At 39.7% G+C, this 14,923-nt stretch overlaps 1 protein-coding gene across 6 annotated transcripts in view; it reads left to right on the top strand.

Annotated features, from left to right (window-relative positions):
* Positions 1-3,315: 3,315 nt before the first annotated feature.
* The window catches only part of MYBPC1 (myosin binding protein C1), a 94,968-nt gene continuing 83,360 nt past the window's right edge, over positions 3,316-14,923 (top strand). For 2 of the 6 annotated variants that reach the window (XM_041738357.1, XM_041738355.1), the window contains exon 1: positions 3,316-3,512. In XM_041738357.1, coding sequence (XP_041594291.1) covers positions 3,488-3,512 — 25 coding nt within the window. In that variant the 5' untranslated portion in view covers positions 3,316-3,487. The remainder of the gene's footprint in view (positions 3,513-14,923) is intronic. The other 4 variants (XM_041738354.1, XM_041738359.1, XM_041738358.1 and 1 more) reach the window with 2 other exon arrangements.

Below are 14,923 nucleotides of genomic sequence, written 5' to 3'. Positions count from 1 at the left end.
AGATTGATATTTGTTTACCCAACATCTATTCTCGTCATTCTTTTTAGTAGTAGAAGTCTGTTGCTACTGAGAATTAAAAAGAACTACACTTCCCAGCTTTTTTTTGTACCCAAACATGGCCATATAACCAAGTTCTAGCCAATGGGATGTATTAGATGTTTCGTGTAGAACTTCAAATAAGTATTTATTTATTTATTTATTTATTTTCCTTTTTGTTTCATTTTATTTTTTATTTATTTATTTTTCAAAAAAATCTTAAAATGGAGAAAGTGAGTCCTTTTTTCTTTTCTTTTCTTTTCTTTTCTTTTTCTTTCTTTTTTTTTTTTTTTTCTGCTCCTTGGAAGGTGGATGTAATGGCCAGGGCACTAGCAGCCATAGTAGGCCATGAAGTTACCTGGAGGATGGTGGAGCAAGGAGAAGGAGGTTGGAGTCCTGATGACACTGTGGAGCCACTATGATGACTCTAAGCTAGTTACTTTTGGACTTGCTTTATGTGAGCAAGAAACAGTTCTATCTTCATGTAATGGTTGTTATATTGCTGCTATAATCATTCAAATATAACTGAATAATAAATATAACTCTGAAAAAGCTCAAAAAAGCATTTAATTAAAAAAAAAAAGAGCCCTGTTGATCATTTTTCCCCACTTCCTGAGAGTGATGTTGGAGATGAAGTCTGTAACCTACTAGATCGATATAGAAGATCTGGAATGAGGGTTATGTGTTACTAAAACAATATAGTCCTGGAAAAAGTATACATATCTGCTTATTATTTACATTTAGATCTTACTGCAACCATCTTATACACTTCATAGCCATTTATCCCAGAACTTGTCCATACTTCCAATTCCTCCAATAAGTTTCTGTCGTTTTATAATCAAGTCCTATATTGCCAAAGAGTTTTCCAGGTCATAAAATTATTTTCTCCATGGGTTGCAGTATTTCCTGGCATGTGTCCACTTCAGTAAAATGATCAGTGCATTAAAGACCCAATGGGCTTTCTGCAGAAGCCAGTGATGGCGTGGCACCTCTTACATGGCATGTGTGAAATCTGCCCATCGCTATGGACATTCTTCTGCAACATGAACACTTTGTCCTTATGTCCATCACATGTGTGGTGTACAGTGTGCTGTGAATGCTAGGAAGAAAAAAAAAAGATTCTTTTGTAGGGACTACTCATCTAGAATCATGATGTTAAAACTAGGAGGGGACTCAGAGGTCATTTTTTTTTTCAGCGTCTCCTCCTACACAAAAGGAAACCGAGGTCTAGAAAGGCCACTTGACTTCTTAGAGTACCTCAGCTGGTTAATGATAGGTGGAAAAACAGAACCCGAGGGTGTGACTTCAGATTCTAGCCTCTTTAATTGCTTCTTCTTTTAATTGATACTCTCATAATAGGCGCAGGAAACAACAACAACAAAAAAAGTCACTTTCTTTCAAGGCACTTCCAACTTTATATGACAAAATGTTTTCTGGCTGACATTTATCTGTTTAGCGTCTCAGAGCAAAGGAATATCTGAAAAAGCAAAACAATGTTCTGTGCCTCGCTATGTGGTTCAAAAAAGTCTTTCTCTGTAGATGTTCACTGACCTTCTTAACTGACTTCCCTCCCTCTCCCCACCACATAGCTAAAGCATGATGCCATGAAGTTCTAAGTTGGATTTCCATCCTTATATGAAAAGGTAGCTTGGCACAGTGTTTGGTGGAGCTAAGTCTGACCAGCTGTGCTCTTGGCTACGAGGGAAATTAAACGAGACAATGTGGCTGGTTTCGTACAAATCAATCAAAGTCCCTTGAAAATAATCTCGAAAACACATACTCATAAAGATACATGAACAGTCGTCTTGACACAGAAACTAAATTTCATCCTGGTCTTTGCAGTGTCATGGGTGTAGACAAAGCAAGCAAGATGTCTTTTTTAGTTTGACCACACGGTGGTTCATATTTCTTTGTCAATTCCATGAGAGTTTTGGGAGAAAGTGGCCAAATCTGATACAGTCTGCCAACATGCGAGGCTACGTTTGTTTGTGTGTTTGCCATCCTGAAGCAAGACGATGGCTACTGGTATATCTGACTGTCTTTTCTCAGGGCCCATGTATGTTTAAGCATATAATTCTGTCGTTCTTAATATATTCACAAAGTTGTATAACCATAACCATTACCTAATCCTAGGACACATTTTCATCATCCCCCAAAGAAACTCCATACCCATGAGCACTGACTCCCAACTCCAGCCCCCTTCTGCCCCTGGCCACCAATAAGTGACTTTCTGACTCTATACATTTGCCTACATGGACATTTCACATTGGTGGAATTGTGCACTGTGGTCTTTGGCCCCGGCTCCTCTCACCTAGCATATTGCTCTTGAGCTTCACCCAAGTTGCAGTGTGTATCATTCCTTCATTCTTCTTTATGCCCTGTAATTTTTTCAAAGGACATTTCTTGAAAAAAGGTAGACGCTCAGTATTACTCAACAGAAACTTAAAGAAAATGAGACAGGTTCTTCAGGATAGAAATTTGGCCTGAAGGGGCTCAGTAGGTTAAGTGTCTCAGCATCTGACTTCAGTTCAGGTCATGATCTCAGGGTCCCAAGTGGGGCTCTCCACTCAGCAGGGTTTGCTTGTCCCTCTGCCCCTCCCCTGCTTGTGCTCTCTCTCTCTCAAATAAACAAATAAAATGTGTGTGTGTTTTTTTTAAAGAAATTTGGTGTGACACATTAATATTAACATATTAATAAAAATGGGAAAGAAAATTAAAACCAGGGCAGCTGGGTGGCTCAGTTGGTTAAATGTCTGCCTTCAGCTCAGGTCATGATCCTGGGGGTCCCAGGATGGAGACTCCACAGGGAACCGCTTCTCCCTGTCCCCGTGTCCCTCCTCCCAACTTGTGTGCTCTCTCTTTCTCTCTCTCTGCTTTCTCTGTCTCTGCTCCCTCTCTTAAATAAGTGAAAAAGAAAAAGAAAAGAAAACTAACACCAATAATTAAGAACGGATGAATATGCAAAGCTAATGGGAGCACAGAATTGTCCTCTGAGAACGGAAATTGTTTTTTCCTTGTAATCTTAGTGGAAACCAAGGTGTACGTTGGATTAGCATATAATGATTTTTAACTTAGTTTTTGACCCTCCAACTAGCACTCCTGAGTGGACACATGCCCGTGTCGGGCAGACGGAGAAAAGTAAGAAGACACACGAAGCTGCAGCTGAATTTAGAAAGTTAGAGGTGCTCTCAGAGCCACATGAGATGCACAGGAGATTCCTCCCCGTGGGCGAGAGAGCAGGGTGAGCCGCGGAGGCGGGAGAGGTCCTCGGCGGCAAGTGCCAGCATCCTGGGGCCGGGGGAGGGCGGGGCCGCCGCGGATAAAAGCCCTGCGCTTGGCCCCAGCTGCTTGTCGCGCCGCCGACCTGCATACTCCCTGCCGCTCCTGGGGTCTCAGCCAACTGCTGTCGGAGGGGAAGACACTCTTCGGAGGCTAACACTTTACTGTGGTCATGCCAGAACCCACCAAGAAGGAGGGTGAGACTCATCCCTAAATCTCTTTGTTGTCCTTTTCAATAAAGTATGCTGACCTCTTAGGCAGACTGAGGTAAGGGAATCACTGATTTCAGGAAAGGTCCTTGAGAATAAACAGGCCAGGCGGCAAGTATAGGAAGAGTGTGACCATGGAAAGATACCTGGTACAGATGGTTGATGAAGGGGTACTGACTACAACGATCAAATTATACTTTTATCATTCGGTTGCCAGGGATCCTCAGAGTGTGATTGAAAGATGGTTGATTGCTTATGATGAATAGGTTGCATTTTCAGGCATATTTTCTTGGGTTCGGTCACAAACTTTTCACCATGTATTTGTGATTCGGGGGTGGTGGGAGGAGCTTGCAGTGCTTTCTTAGTTAATAAATTTGATCAAGGTTTCAAAAAAGAATTTATGACAGTATTTCCTGATTTGCTCTATTTTTTTTCATGGGAAGGTATTTCAAATATACAGAGATACAGATGCAGGTATTTTTTTGTTTTTATCGGTGCGTTTTAAACTTCATTATTTATTATGTCACTAAATTCTTGCATACAAAAAAAAGATCAGACAACTAAAAGAATGTCTTTGACTATCACTGCTGGATTGTGTTCTTTAATGATTTTTGTTGCAGACATATTCATAATATATAGGCTTTTAAAAATAATCACACTAGAAATATGACAATGTTCTTCATCAGAAGAAATGCTTCCTCCAATAAACAGTTTTTTCTTTCTATGAAGATATCAACTCTTAAAAACTACTAATTAGTAGCATACATAAATTGGATTTAGAAATTACTGCATCACTAAGGAGAAACACAAAGTAACAGCACAAGTACATTGAATTTAATTTTTAATGGAAATACCTTTTTAAGATATTATTTCATTCATATTAGTCTGCATCAATGCTAACTGAATCTTTACTTTTGACTTCTGCAAGTAAAAGCAAAAAAAAAAAAAGATGACCAGGAAACATAAAAATAGTATTTAGTATGTTCAATTTTAATTCTTAAAACTTTTAACCATTTTTTTAAAGAACCTTGAAAAAGATGCTAGAGATTGCGCCTAATGTTGAAATACTAGCAAATTATCAAAAGTTTTTGAGATATATTTTCTTCATGTAATTAAGTAACCAGTGTTGACAGGCTGCAGTGATCAGTTTACAGGTTGGCTTTACTTAGTGGTGGAGGGCATTGATGGATGAAGTCTTCCACCCGAAATAACCACACCAAATGCATGCATTAATATGGGAACTTAATCCCAACTATCAGGCAGTGAGTCCAACCCCTGCTAAAGTGTCTTATTTGTAATGCAAATGATTTACATGTGTATTAAGTGTCCTTTTTATTTGATCTGTCACTTGATTAGCCTCTTCAAGGTTTATTTGGATGAAATGCATTCTGTGTTTCCCGACTTAAGGACAGAATATTGTTTTAATTATCCTGTGTTTAGTGGGTGAATTTGCATGGGTTATTTTAATGCTCAATTGAAAATGACAAGCTGAAAAACTAATAAATAAGATGACAGATGGCGAGCCTATAAAGCTAATTAAATTATTCTGGTTGCTAGATATGATACAGTTTTACTCTTGGTCTGACAACTCAATCTGACCCACATTGTTTTTAGAGACCATGATATTTTAGAGGAAGATCTTTAACTTCAGTATCCCTACCCCCCAAAAAAATTATTTTTATTTTTTTCTTTTTGAATAAGTCAATACAGATGCCAAAGTCCCCATGATCATTTTTTGCTATAAAAGCACTGTTGATATTCTGTGTAGGAGTCCCCCCACCCCAGACAGTAATTGTATACTCATAGATTCTTTGGTTAGTTTAAATTTGGATGGTGGGGAGTGGGGATAAAAAGAGGGTTACTGATATATTTAAAGTTCTTTGAGGAAGTACAGGAATTTTTGTTTCTTTGCCAGAAGAACTGATTCTTAAAGGAACTGCACCTTACACCATTTTCCTGGTGAAATCACTGCATTTTAATATTGTTTCCATTAAAGAGTAAGGAGCATGGCAATTCAGGAATGACCCTGGTCCTTACTGATTTCATTTTCACTGGAGTTGGTTTTGTTCCATAAAAGCATCCTTCTGGAAGATAGCCTCAAGAATAAAATATGCCACCAAACCAATTCTTCAGAGTCATTTTAAACCACAGGCAGGAGCACTCCCAGGGGACAGGTTCCTCTAGTCCCCATAGATGGCCTTACATCTCCTGTCCAGCTGGGAGAAGCATGCCCAGGAAGGACATGACCACTCGCTGTGAATCTTGATAGGGTACATGGGCCTAGCATCCAGGAGCACCTGGCAAGTCCTCAAAAGAGGCTGAGCTTTCAGCACCTGAAGTTGTAAAAGATGTCTCTCTTAACTGCCTCCCAGCCTACAGTGGCCAAATTCTGGCAGCTTCCTGTTGTGTCTTGGGAGAACTAAATTCTTCTAAAGAGGTAGAGAAACTTTGGACCTTCAGGAGGAAGTCTAATGGAAGTAGCTAGTCAACAGTCCTGATTTAGATGATTGAGAATATTCTGCATGGCTCAGTAACCCCTTTTGGAGAAGGAAAGCTTACATTTAAGGAGTGACTACTTCCCATTGCCCTCCTCTCCACCTTCATCAACTGTATATTTATTCATCAGAGAACTATAGTATGTGTGCTATCAGTTCCAAATAAAAGGCCTATCTTACCCTCGGGCTTCATGCAGAGCCTGAGGCCCTAGTGAAATTAAGTTATTCTAATCAAATAGCAACAGGATGTGGATGGAAGTTTCAGGTTTGTAGGAATCTCCCAGAATGTTTTACTGGTACATATATTCGTGTATCAACTATTAATTGAGCTCTTACTGTAAGCTAGGCTCTGGGATTTCAGAGATCTATACAGCATAGTGTCTGTTCTAAAAGCCCTCATGGTTCATTGCCTCTGGGTTCTACTATGTAAAGGAATTACCTTTCACTACAAATTTCTCTTTTCCTATCAAAGAGTGATTTTTATCAACATGAAATTAGAAAATTTCTAATTAGAAATTAGAAGATTCTTCTGTCGCAGAATCTCTAATAGTTTAAAAATACAATCAATGGCTTTTAAACCTATGAGAGTTATTTCCTCAGAATTCTATCTCTGCAGTAGATAATCATTAAAATCTGGTTCTTTAAGATAGTTAGACAGTTATTAAGTGTCAGCATCTACAGGACCTGGAAAAATTATCTTCTAACATACCAGGTTGAGACCTTAACAGGAATTTCAGTTTTTGTTATGTGATGTATCAGGCCCTAGTATATTTCATGTACTTAACTCATAGGAAAGAGGCAAAAGTCCTCCTTGGCACTTGGTGTGATCCATAAAACCTTGGGAAAAACACTGTAACCTTCTCATCTTCCATGCAAGATCTCTTCTTGAAAACTCAAACATATGACAAAACATAGGTATATTTGTGACCACAGCCATAAGAGATCATTCTGATAGCTTCGGGAATCAAAGATATGGCCTTATTGCTACAGACCTTTATGTTATATCAACATACAAGATCTATCTGCCAAAACTATCTTGGTCTTTTCCAGTAGGAATAGATAGGAACATGGTAATGGGGAAAGACTTTCTTTCAGTCCATAGGAGTTTTTCCTTTACTTTATCTTTCTTTCTTGGTCCCAAGAGATTTCATACCATTTTAAACTTCTACCCCAACCTATCCTGAATGTAGAGGAGGATTCATTACCTCTTGCTCATTTCTAGGCATCGTCCAAGGCTTAGTCATCATCAGAAAAGGTACCTAGTGATGGCAAACCTCCCTCTCATATTCATTCCTTGACCTTCAGGTTCTACCTGCATGAGACTGGATAGCCGATTTCAAACACCAAAATGAATTTGTTTGGGGAAATATCATCTTACATGTCGAATATTACATTTTGTTCAAATTGGGGACTAGTTAATTTGTAGGAAGTAAGGGAAAGAATGGGAAAGAGGGAGGAGCTATTTTATCAAGGGCAGTTGGTTTCCTCCAAATTTGAAATGGTTCATTTAGGCCAATTTGTAGATTTGGATGAGGAATAAAGAAGTTGTCTGAATGAATGCCATGATAATTCCTCCCCTCACCCCCGAAAACCCTCTGCCATGCTGTACGGGAGATGGGTGGTATAGATCTGAGCTCTCTGCTGTAAGAAGGAATACTCTGGGGCAAATGCACACCACAGAGGCTTAATACTTGGCAAAATCATTCTTTTTCAGTAGCCTGCTTTTATGACTGCCCGGGCTGCACCTGTTAGGAAGATAAATAAAGGACTGGCCAATTCTTTCCTCTCAAGCGCCCTAAATATATCGCTTTAAAAAAACTTTGGAAAAACAAGTTGTATCCTTGCTCCTCATCCAGTAAATCTGAAGAAGTCTTCCCTAGGCCTGTCAAAGCACAGCAAAGTCAGTGATAAAGCAGGTCCTGAAGTGAACAAAGGAAAAAGCTGGGCTCTTAGGCGGCTCTGAGGGACCCAAAAGAACGGAAAAAGGAGAGTACTCACAAGCCTCTGTTCCCTCAATGATTCCCTGTATTTTGGACGAGAGACATGGCCTTGAAACATTTTATTTTAGGCAACTTATGGACACACAAGTCACATGTTCCTTACTTATAGCAATTTCAAAGGATCCCCGAATCTCACATAAATGCTGAAGAAACCACCCCGGCTGAAGTCACTTTTAAGAAATGCATGGGCAGGGGCTCCTGGGTGGCTCAGCGGCTGAGCCTCTGCCTTTGGCTCAGGGAGTGATCCCGGGGTCCTGGGATTGAGTCCTGCACTGGGCTCCCTGCAGGGAGCCTGCTTCTCCCTCTTCCTGTGTCTCTGCTTCTCTCTCTGTGTGTCTCTAATCAATAAATAAGTAAAATCTGAAAAAAAAGAAAAAGAAAAGAAATGCATGGGCATAATACTAAATAAACCTGAGCAAAACCTGAGCAAATATGAAAACAAGGCTTCTGCAATACCTTTGTAAGTAAATATGTCCCTTTTAAAAAATGTTAGAGAGTTGTGGGATGAAACTGCCATGAAAGAAAAATCAGTACTGTGGTTTTTACTGTCCCAGAAAGCATTTTTGTTATTTTTGCTGAAATTTCTATAATTATTTTCTCCAAAATTTACTTGTAGGCTCTTTATGCACACAAAGAAAAGAATTTTTATTATTGTTAATAATTACTGTTTTTATCTGCACTCCTCCTTAATTAGTCTTGAAAACTATATTAAGAGACAGAAAATACTCTTGGCAGCCTATGACTTCTGGTAATTCTAGACCTCATCTCTAGACATACTTGGGTGTGTTAGGTAATAAAGAACAAGATTAAAGAAAGCTCTAGCAATAAAAAATAAGCAGAAAGTTCTTATTTTATGTGTGTACCTGAGGGGATATGGCCATGTCTTCTTTCTTTGTTTTCATTCCCTGTCAGTTCTTGACAGGAACAGATGTCTTCTCTGGAGTCCTTGTTGGTCCAACCTATGATACCCAAGGAAAACCCCCCAAATATGCAGAAAGGCAGTTGTGGATTGACAGGGTAATCATGAACTAGCCATTGCTTACTCAAGAGCAGTTTCCTCAAATCAGAAAGCGTAGTGATTAAGGAATATGAAACTGTGCAAAAGACTTGATCACTCAGCTTCCTCTAAGTATGCAAACTGTCTCATAACCAGAGAGAATGGGGCTTCGGTCCCCACAACTTGTAGTAAAGACGGCCTCTAACTGTCAAAGAGATGATGCTGTCTGCTGTCCTCTGCGAGGCTGGGCCCCGTTTTAACTTCCAAAAGGGTTAAGAGTTCATTTTGGATAGCTGCACCGACAGACAAGCCGAATTTCAGGATGTTCCCCTTCACGGGGCAGATTATTTATGGGTTTTCCATTCCTATGTTATGGGCAATGCATTATTTATGCATTTCCGGAGTAGAGCTTTAGATTCCATCAGACTGGGACGTGAAGTGGTCAATTTGGCAAATGAAGATCATGTAATCTCATGCTTATTTCTCTCTAAATGAGTTCATAAAAAGCTAACTATAATTTGACTTTCATTATGCCTTTCAAGTCCGAAATCCACTCTGATAAGTCTTTTGCCCTTTTACACTCCCTTAAGAATCTTTTTATGTGCCAATTTGGCACATCCATACAACACCTAAATTTATGTTTAATAATGTCAGGTGTTAGATCTTATAATTTTGTTTTATTCATTTTTCTGACCTATACTGTAGATTTACAAGAATCTAGGCTAGAAAATTTTTTTTTCTCCCCGAAATCATTCAATTCTCCCTCTAAATAGTATCAAATCTCTTTTTAAACTCCTCAGGCTGGATCCCTGGGTGGCTCAGCGGTTTAGCACTGCCTTCAGCCCAGGGTGTGATCCTGGTGACCCAGGATCGAGTCCTGCTTCGGGCTCCCTACATGGATCCTGCTTCTCCCTCTGTCGGTGTACACTCTGCCTCTTTTTCTCTCTGCATCTCTCCTGAATAAAACAAAACAAAACAAACAAAACAAAAAAACTCCTCAGGCATTCTTTGCTTGTATCAGATATAAGCTTTTGCATTTAACAAAATTTTATATATCTTGCAATGGAATGCTCTCCTTATAACTAAAAATTCACCTATTCATATAATTCTTCATTTTAATTTTTCAGTTTTTTAAAGTTAGATATCTTTAGACTTTAGAGTTGTTCTGCGTATAGTATGCACTTTGGCTTTTTCATTATGTATATTAACTAATATTCATTATTAAATGCCGTGACATGAACAAAATGTACTATTCATAGAACATTCTAGACTATTCCAATTCTAGCTGCACCATCTATTGAGTTAGTCACACTTAGTATGCTTTGGCTTCCTCCTCTGTGAAATGTGAATAATAATATTACTTAACCCATTAGGTGTTTGTTCCAAGGAAATAAGATAAATAATGTAAAAAAGCTCGGAACAGGACCTAGCACATAAGAACTTACATATCTTCCTCCTAAAACAGCGAACTCAGAATGCAGTATAAGGTGCTAAATGCCTTCCCCCTTAACGTAAACCTTGAGGGTATTTCCACCTACATGTAACAACTCCTGTAAGGTACATAACAACCCCTGTTCCTCTCCTTAATATTTATTTAATAAGTATTGTTAATATTTATAATACATCCCCAAAGAGTTGCTGTTGCTATCCTAGCCATCATTGCCACCACCATGAATATTTCCTTTTTTACTTGTAAATCATCTTAGCTTTCACCCACAGAAGCCCAGATCAAATAAGAGGTCTATGCTGCAGGGCCTCTGTTGTATTCCCATTGAAATAAGTCATGTCCAGGGTCTCCAGTTGTTAAACAGATGAAGATAACTAGTTGTTTCTTCACTGTTCCATGGTGGGAGCATAGCCTTTTCCCACTCCGATGAAAGAGTCACCCTGCACAGTTGAACGTGTAACTATATCCACCACCAAAGGTTGAAAGGCTTGGATTTGTGGAACATTAAGATTTCTCTCCCCACCAGGGGTGCTTTTAGCAGGTGGGGGTCTTTCCTCAGGTCTGAGTATTTCTGCGATATTCACATCAAGAACTCTCCATGACCACATATGGATATGATTGACTAAGTGCCACTGCATTTACTGCTGTGGAATTTATTTTTATGACCCCACCTGGCAGCAGGCCTGTCCTTCCTCTATTTTTAAAAGTCACCCAATATGAGGCCCAGCAATGCCTTGGGGCAAGGCCTTTAGGGGATTTATCTGATAACCACATAACCACATAAGAGCAGTATGATCGTGGTGATGGTCTGCCCAGGAACAGACCCCCCCACCCCGCCCCGCCCCGCCCCGGGAAAGACATAATAAGAGACTAAAAGGGGAGATTGTTAACAATTTGAATCACTTTCACTTGTGACCTGCTTTTTCCGTGTGACCTGAACTAAAATTTTAAACTTAAACAGTTTGAGTAAAGATTTTCCCTACACCAACACCCCTGTCTATGCCACTCCAACCCCCATTTGATTCTTACTTCAAAATACAGTAAGAATCATGCAAAAAGAGACAATTCATCAGATCTTAGTGAAAGACCTTATTTTCACCCAGCCCTGTGTGAACGGTGAGAAGCTCCCTGTTGCTGTGCAATACCAACCCTACTTTAATCCTCTTCCTGTGTGAAATAACATCTGGAAGTTGAAACATGTGCAGTTAGAAAAACATCAGAACAATTTGACTAGAAGGGGGGAAAAATCCTGTGGGTTCAGGGAAATTCCATCAAGCTGAATAATGAGTCATTGAAAATTTGCATCCTCGATGCACAGTTACACTTCATCTCTTCAGAACCTTCAAATACAGTCTGGCAATATTCCACCACAGTAAATGAAAATGGATTTAATTGACTGAAGCGTCTGAAACAGCTGGTTTTCTTGGATAGCGATGAGTTTATTTTGCTCTTGAGCCTTATTATTTCTACCAATTTGGAAAGAAGCATACCGAAAAATGTAACCTGTTACTCCTGGCTTTTAGAAACAAAGGACTGTTGCATTTAACTTAACTTTGCCTTGAATGATAAACGTCCGTTCGAGTTCCATGTGACATCCTGAGAGCCCAAATTATCTGCTTTTGTATTAAATGGGTTAATGTTATTTGTGTTTTGAACTTGTGTCCAGTTTTCCACAGCTCTCCTGTTTCACCCCTTGCTACAAGTCCGCTGTCTTCTCTCATTATTCTTGTTGGTCAGTACTTGCAGGTGCCCTCTCTTTTCTCTGCTATTTGCTGTGGACCCCAGGCCAGGTCCTGCACACCCCTGCATGGGCCTGCGTGGTGAAGCGTTTAGGAGCCCTGTGTCTAAGGAAGCACTCACCCTCAGATGCTGCTGGCACTTGTGAGAGAGTGCCACCTTGAATCTGGTCCAGGCTTGCCTCACCCTGGTCCCAGTCCCCAGGCTGGCTGAGGACCCAGGTGGGCTCTCTTGTGAGTAGGGCACTTGCACTCTTAGTGCACGGGGCTTGAGGAGCTTCACACAAATCCATTTTGCATTTTGGAGACCCTTTTAAGTTGGCTGGTAAGCAGCTGTTATCTGGACAAGTGAGGTTGCTAGAGAGCTGAATTCTGAACAGGGGAGGTGATACTAGGCCTCAGTGTCCTCTCGTCTCTCTTACTATACACACAGGAGAGTAAGTTCTATTTCAGCCCACCAAACCAATTTATGGCTTTTGTTTTGACTGCCTCGTTCATTTTATTAACCAAGGCTAAAGAGTTTTCCTAAATGAGACATATGACGAGAGTTAATTTTTTTTAAAGTTCATGTACACAGAATATTTTTTTAAGAAGGTTTACCGTAAATTCTAAATGTTTCTCAAACTTTTTGGTCTCAGATGCATTGGCACTTAGTAATTATTGAGAAACTAAAAAGTGTCTGTTTACACACACTATATCTGTCAATGTTTACTATACTAGGAATTAAAATTGATAAATGTTTAAAACATAAAAAATACACAGTGCACGTTGTATTAGCTGTCGGAGTGTCGACGTCATCACACATTATATATCCTCTGCATATTTATGAGAGAATATGACTGAAAAAGGCAAATAGTATCTTAGCATTATTATGAAAATAGTTTTGACCTTATAGACTCCCCAGAAAAGCCTCAGGAGCTCTTGAGAATCTCAGACCATAGTTGAAGAATCACTATTATAAATCAGTAAAAAATTGCCTTCAAAAAAAGTCTAAAAAAAAATGTCTAATTTCCTAAATCCCAAAGTATAAGATATCCACACCCACAGCCCATGATGAATAAAATAGAAGACAACTTAACTGTGAAAATGTTCATTTAAACATTAATTTATGCCCAAAATCTACATTCCGATGCATAAGGAATACAACCTGTACAAATGCACTGTCATTGTGTTTGCTGATATTTTTTGGCGACACTTATAGTTCGTTTAACCAAAACTTCTCTAAGCATTATTAACACCTCCATGCAAATAATATTTTCTATTAAAGCAGTTTCCATTTTGCTGGGCATATGAGGTCTAGGCTGCATCATGCACCAGAGCCAAACCTCACTATCAACAGTGTATATGCCAGACAGTGTTTAGCTTATTGAACCTAAGAAGAAAGATAATTTGCTACATTACCAAAAGTGACAAAAATAGGAGTTGGCCAGATAGCGCCTCAATCACCGCAATGTTTACAGTCTATAAAGCACTCACGTAGACTGTTCAAACCAAGAGTGTGCTTTTGAGAATAAATAATAGGAATAACCTAACAGTCTTCTGCACACCAAATTACCAAAGGATGGCTTTAGCACATTTATTTTATCCAAAAAAGTCACAAAAAGAAAGCCACACAAAAAAAGACCTATGATCTTACCACTCAGTGACAACCACTGTTATTCTGTGTTCTTCCCGTCTTTTCCATCCTAGACAGCATATTCACGTGTTGTAATTATGCTCTCCATACTAGCAAGAGGCTAGATTGCATTGCATCTGAGAGCCCATAAAATATTTTTAAGTAAGTCAAACAGTGTGTTCTATGAGCTAGTGGGCCCATGGGAAGCAGAGAGCTGGGACATTTTTGTCATTTTGGTGTGGAGACCCATACATAGAGAGAGGCAGGCTAATAATGCCTCCTAAGACCGAAGGCTTCTTTCCCCCTTCAATCACTGACCATGGAGCACTTGATCATGGAAAATAGGTTCAGACTGCAGAGGGGAAAGCCAAACCATGTATGGAGCTACTGGGTCTTTGGTCTTCCAGCAGAGCACAGAGGTCACCTATGGGCTGTCTGTTTACTAGTTGCCACCAGTGCCCGTCAGTTAGAGGCCCTGGCACTCACTGTGCAGACATGCCATTGGTGGCATACCTGTGCTTTTTACAGTAGGTGCTCATAGGAAAAATCCACCAGAAATAGATCAAGCCCTTTGAATGCATTTCAGTGTTGCAGAGGGAGAGAAAGTCTATCTCTGTGAACGAGAAAGGATCAAAGAACACCCGTCCTTGCCTAATGAGGAAAGGGGTAGCTTTATTTGCTGGTTCAGAATCTAGCTAGTTTTTATGTTGTCCATAAAAATATTTCCTTAGGCTTATTACTTTCTGCATTTCTGAGCTGCTTCTTTTTACTAAAAAGAAGCTTAGCACAGCAACTTGTATATCTTTGATCCATCCTTTCTGTGTGTTTCCTAATCAAGACAACAATGGGAGAGGACGGAAGAGGGAGACAAAAATCTGACTTTATTCACCTGGCAGAAACGTCCTACAAAATTTGCCTTTGTGTTTTGGAAGAAGACGAAGTATAGCAGAGTCTCTCCTCAGTAAATAGCCTTTTACTCTAAATCTAAAGATTTGGAAGCTTCCCAAGGCCTGGTGCCTCCTGACGGTTTGGACAGGGCTAAGCTTGTTGACAGTGGAGTTGGCATGGCTGATGGAGGGTTATTTGCTAAGAAATGCAGCCCAGATTTT

The sequence above is a fragment of the Vulpes lagopus genome, chromosome 23, assembly GCF_018345385.1.
Source record: "Vulpes lagopus strain Blue_001 chromosome 23, ASM1834538v1, whole genome shotgun sequence".
NCBI lineage: Eukaryota > Metazoa > Chordata > Mammalia > Carnivora > Canidae > Vulpes > Vulpes lagopus.
Note: the sequence above shows the minus strand (reverse complement) of the source record. Positions and strands in the feature narration are given on the sequence as shown.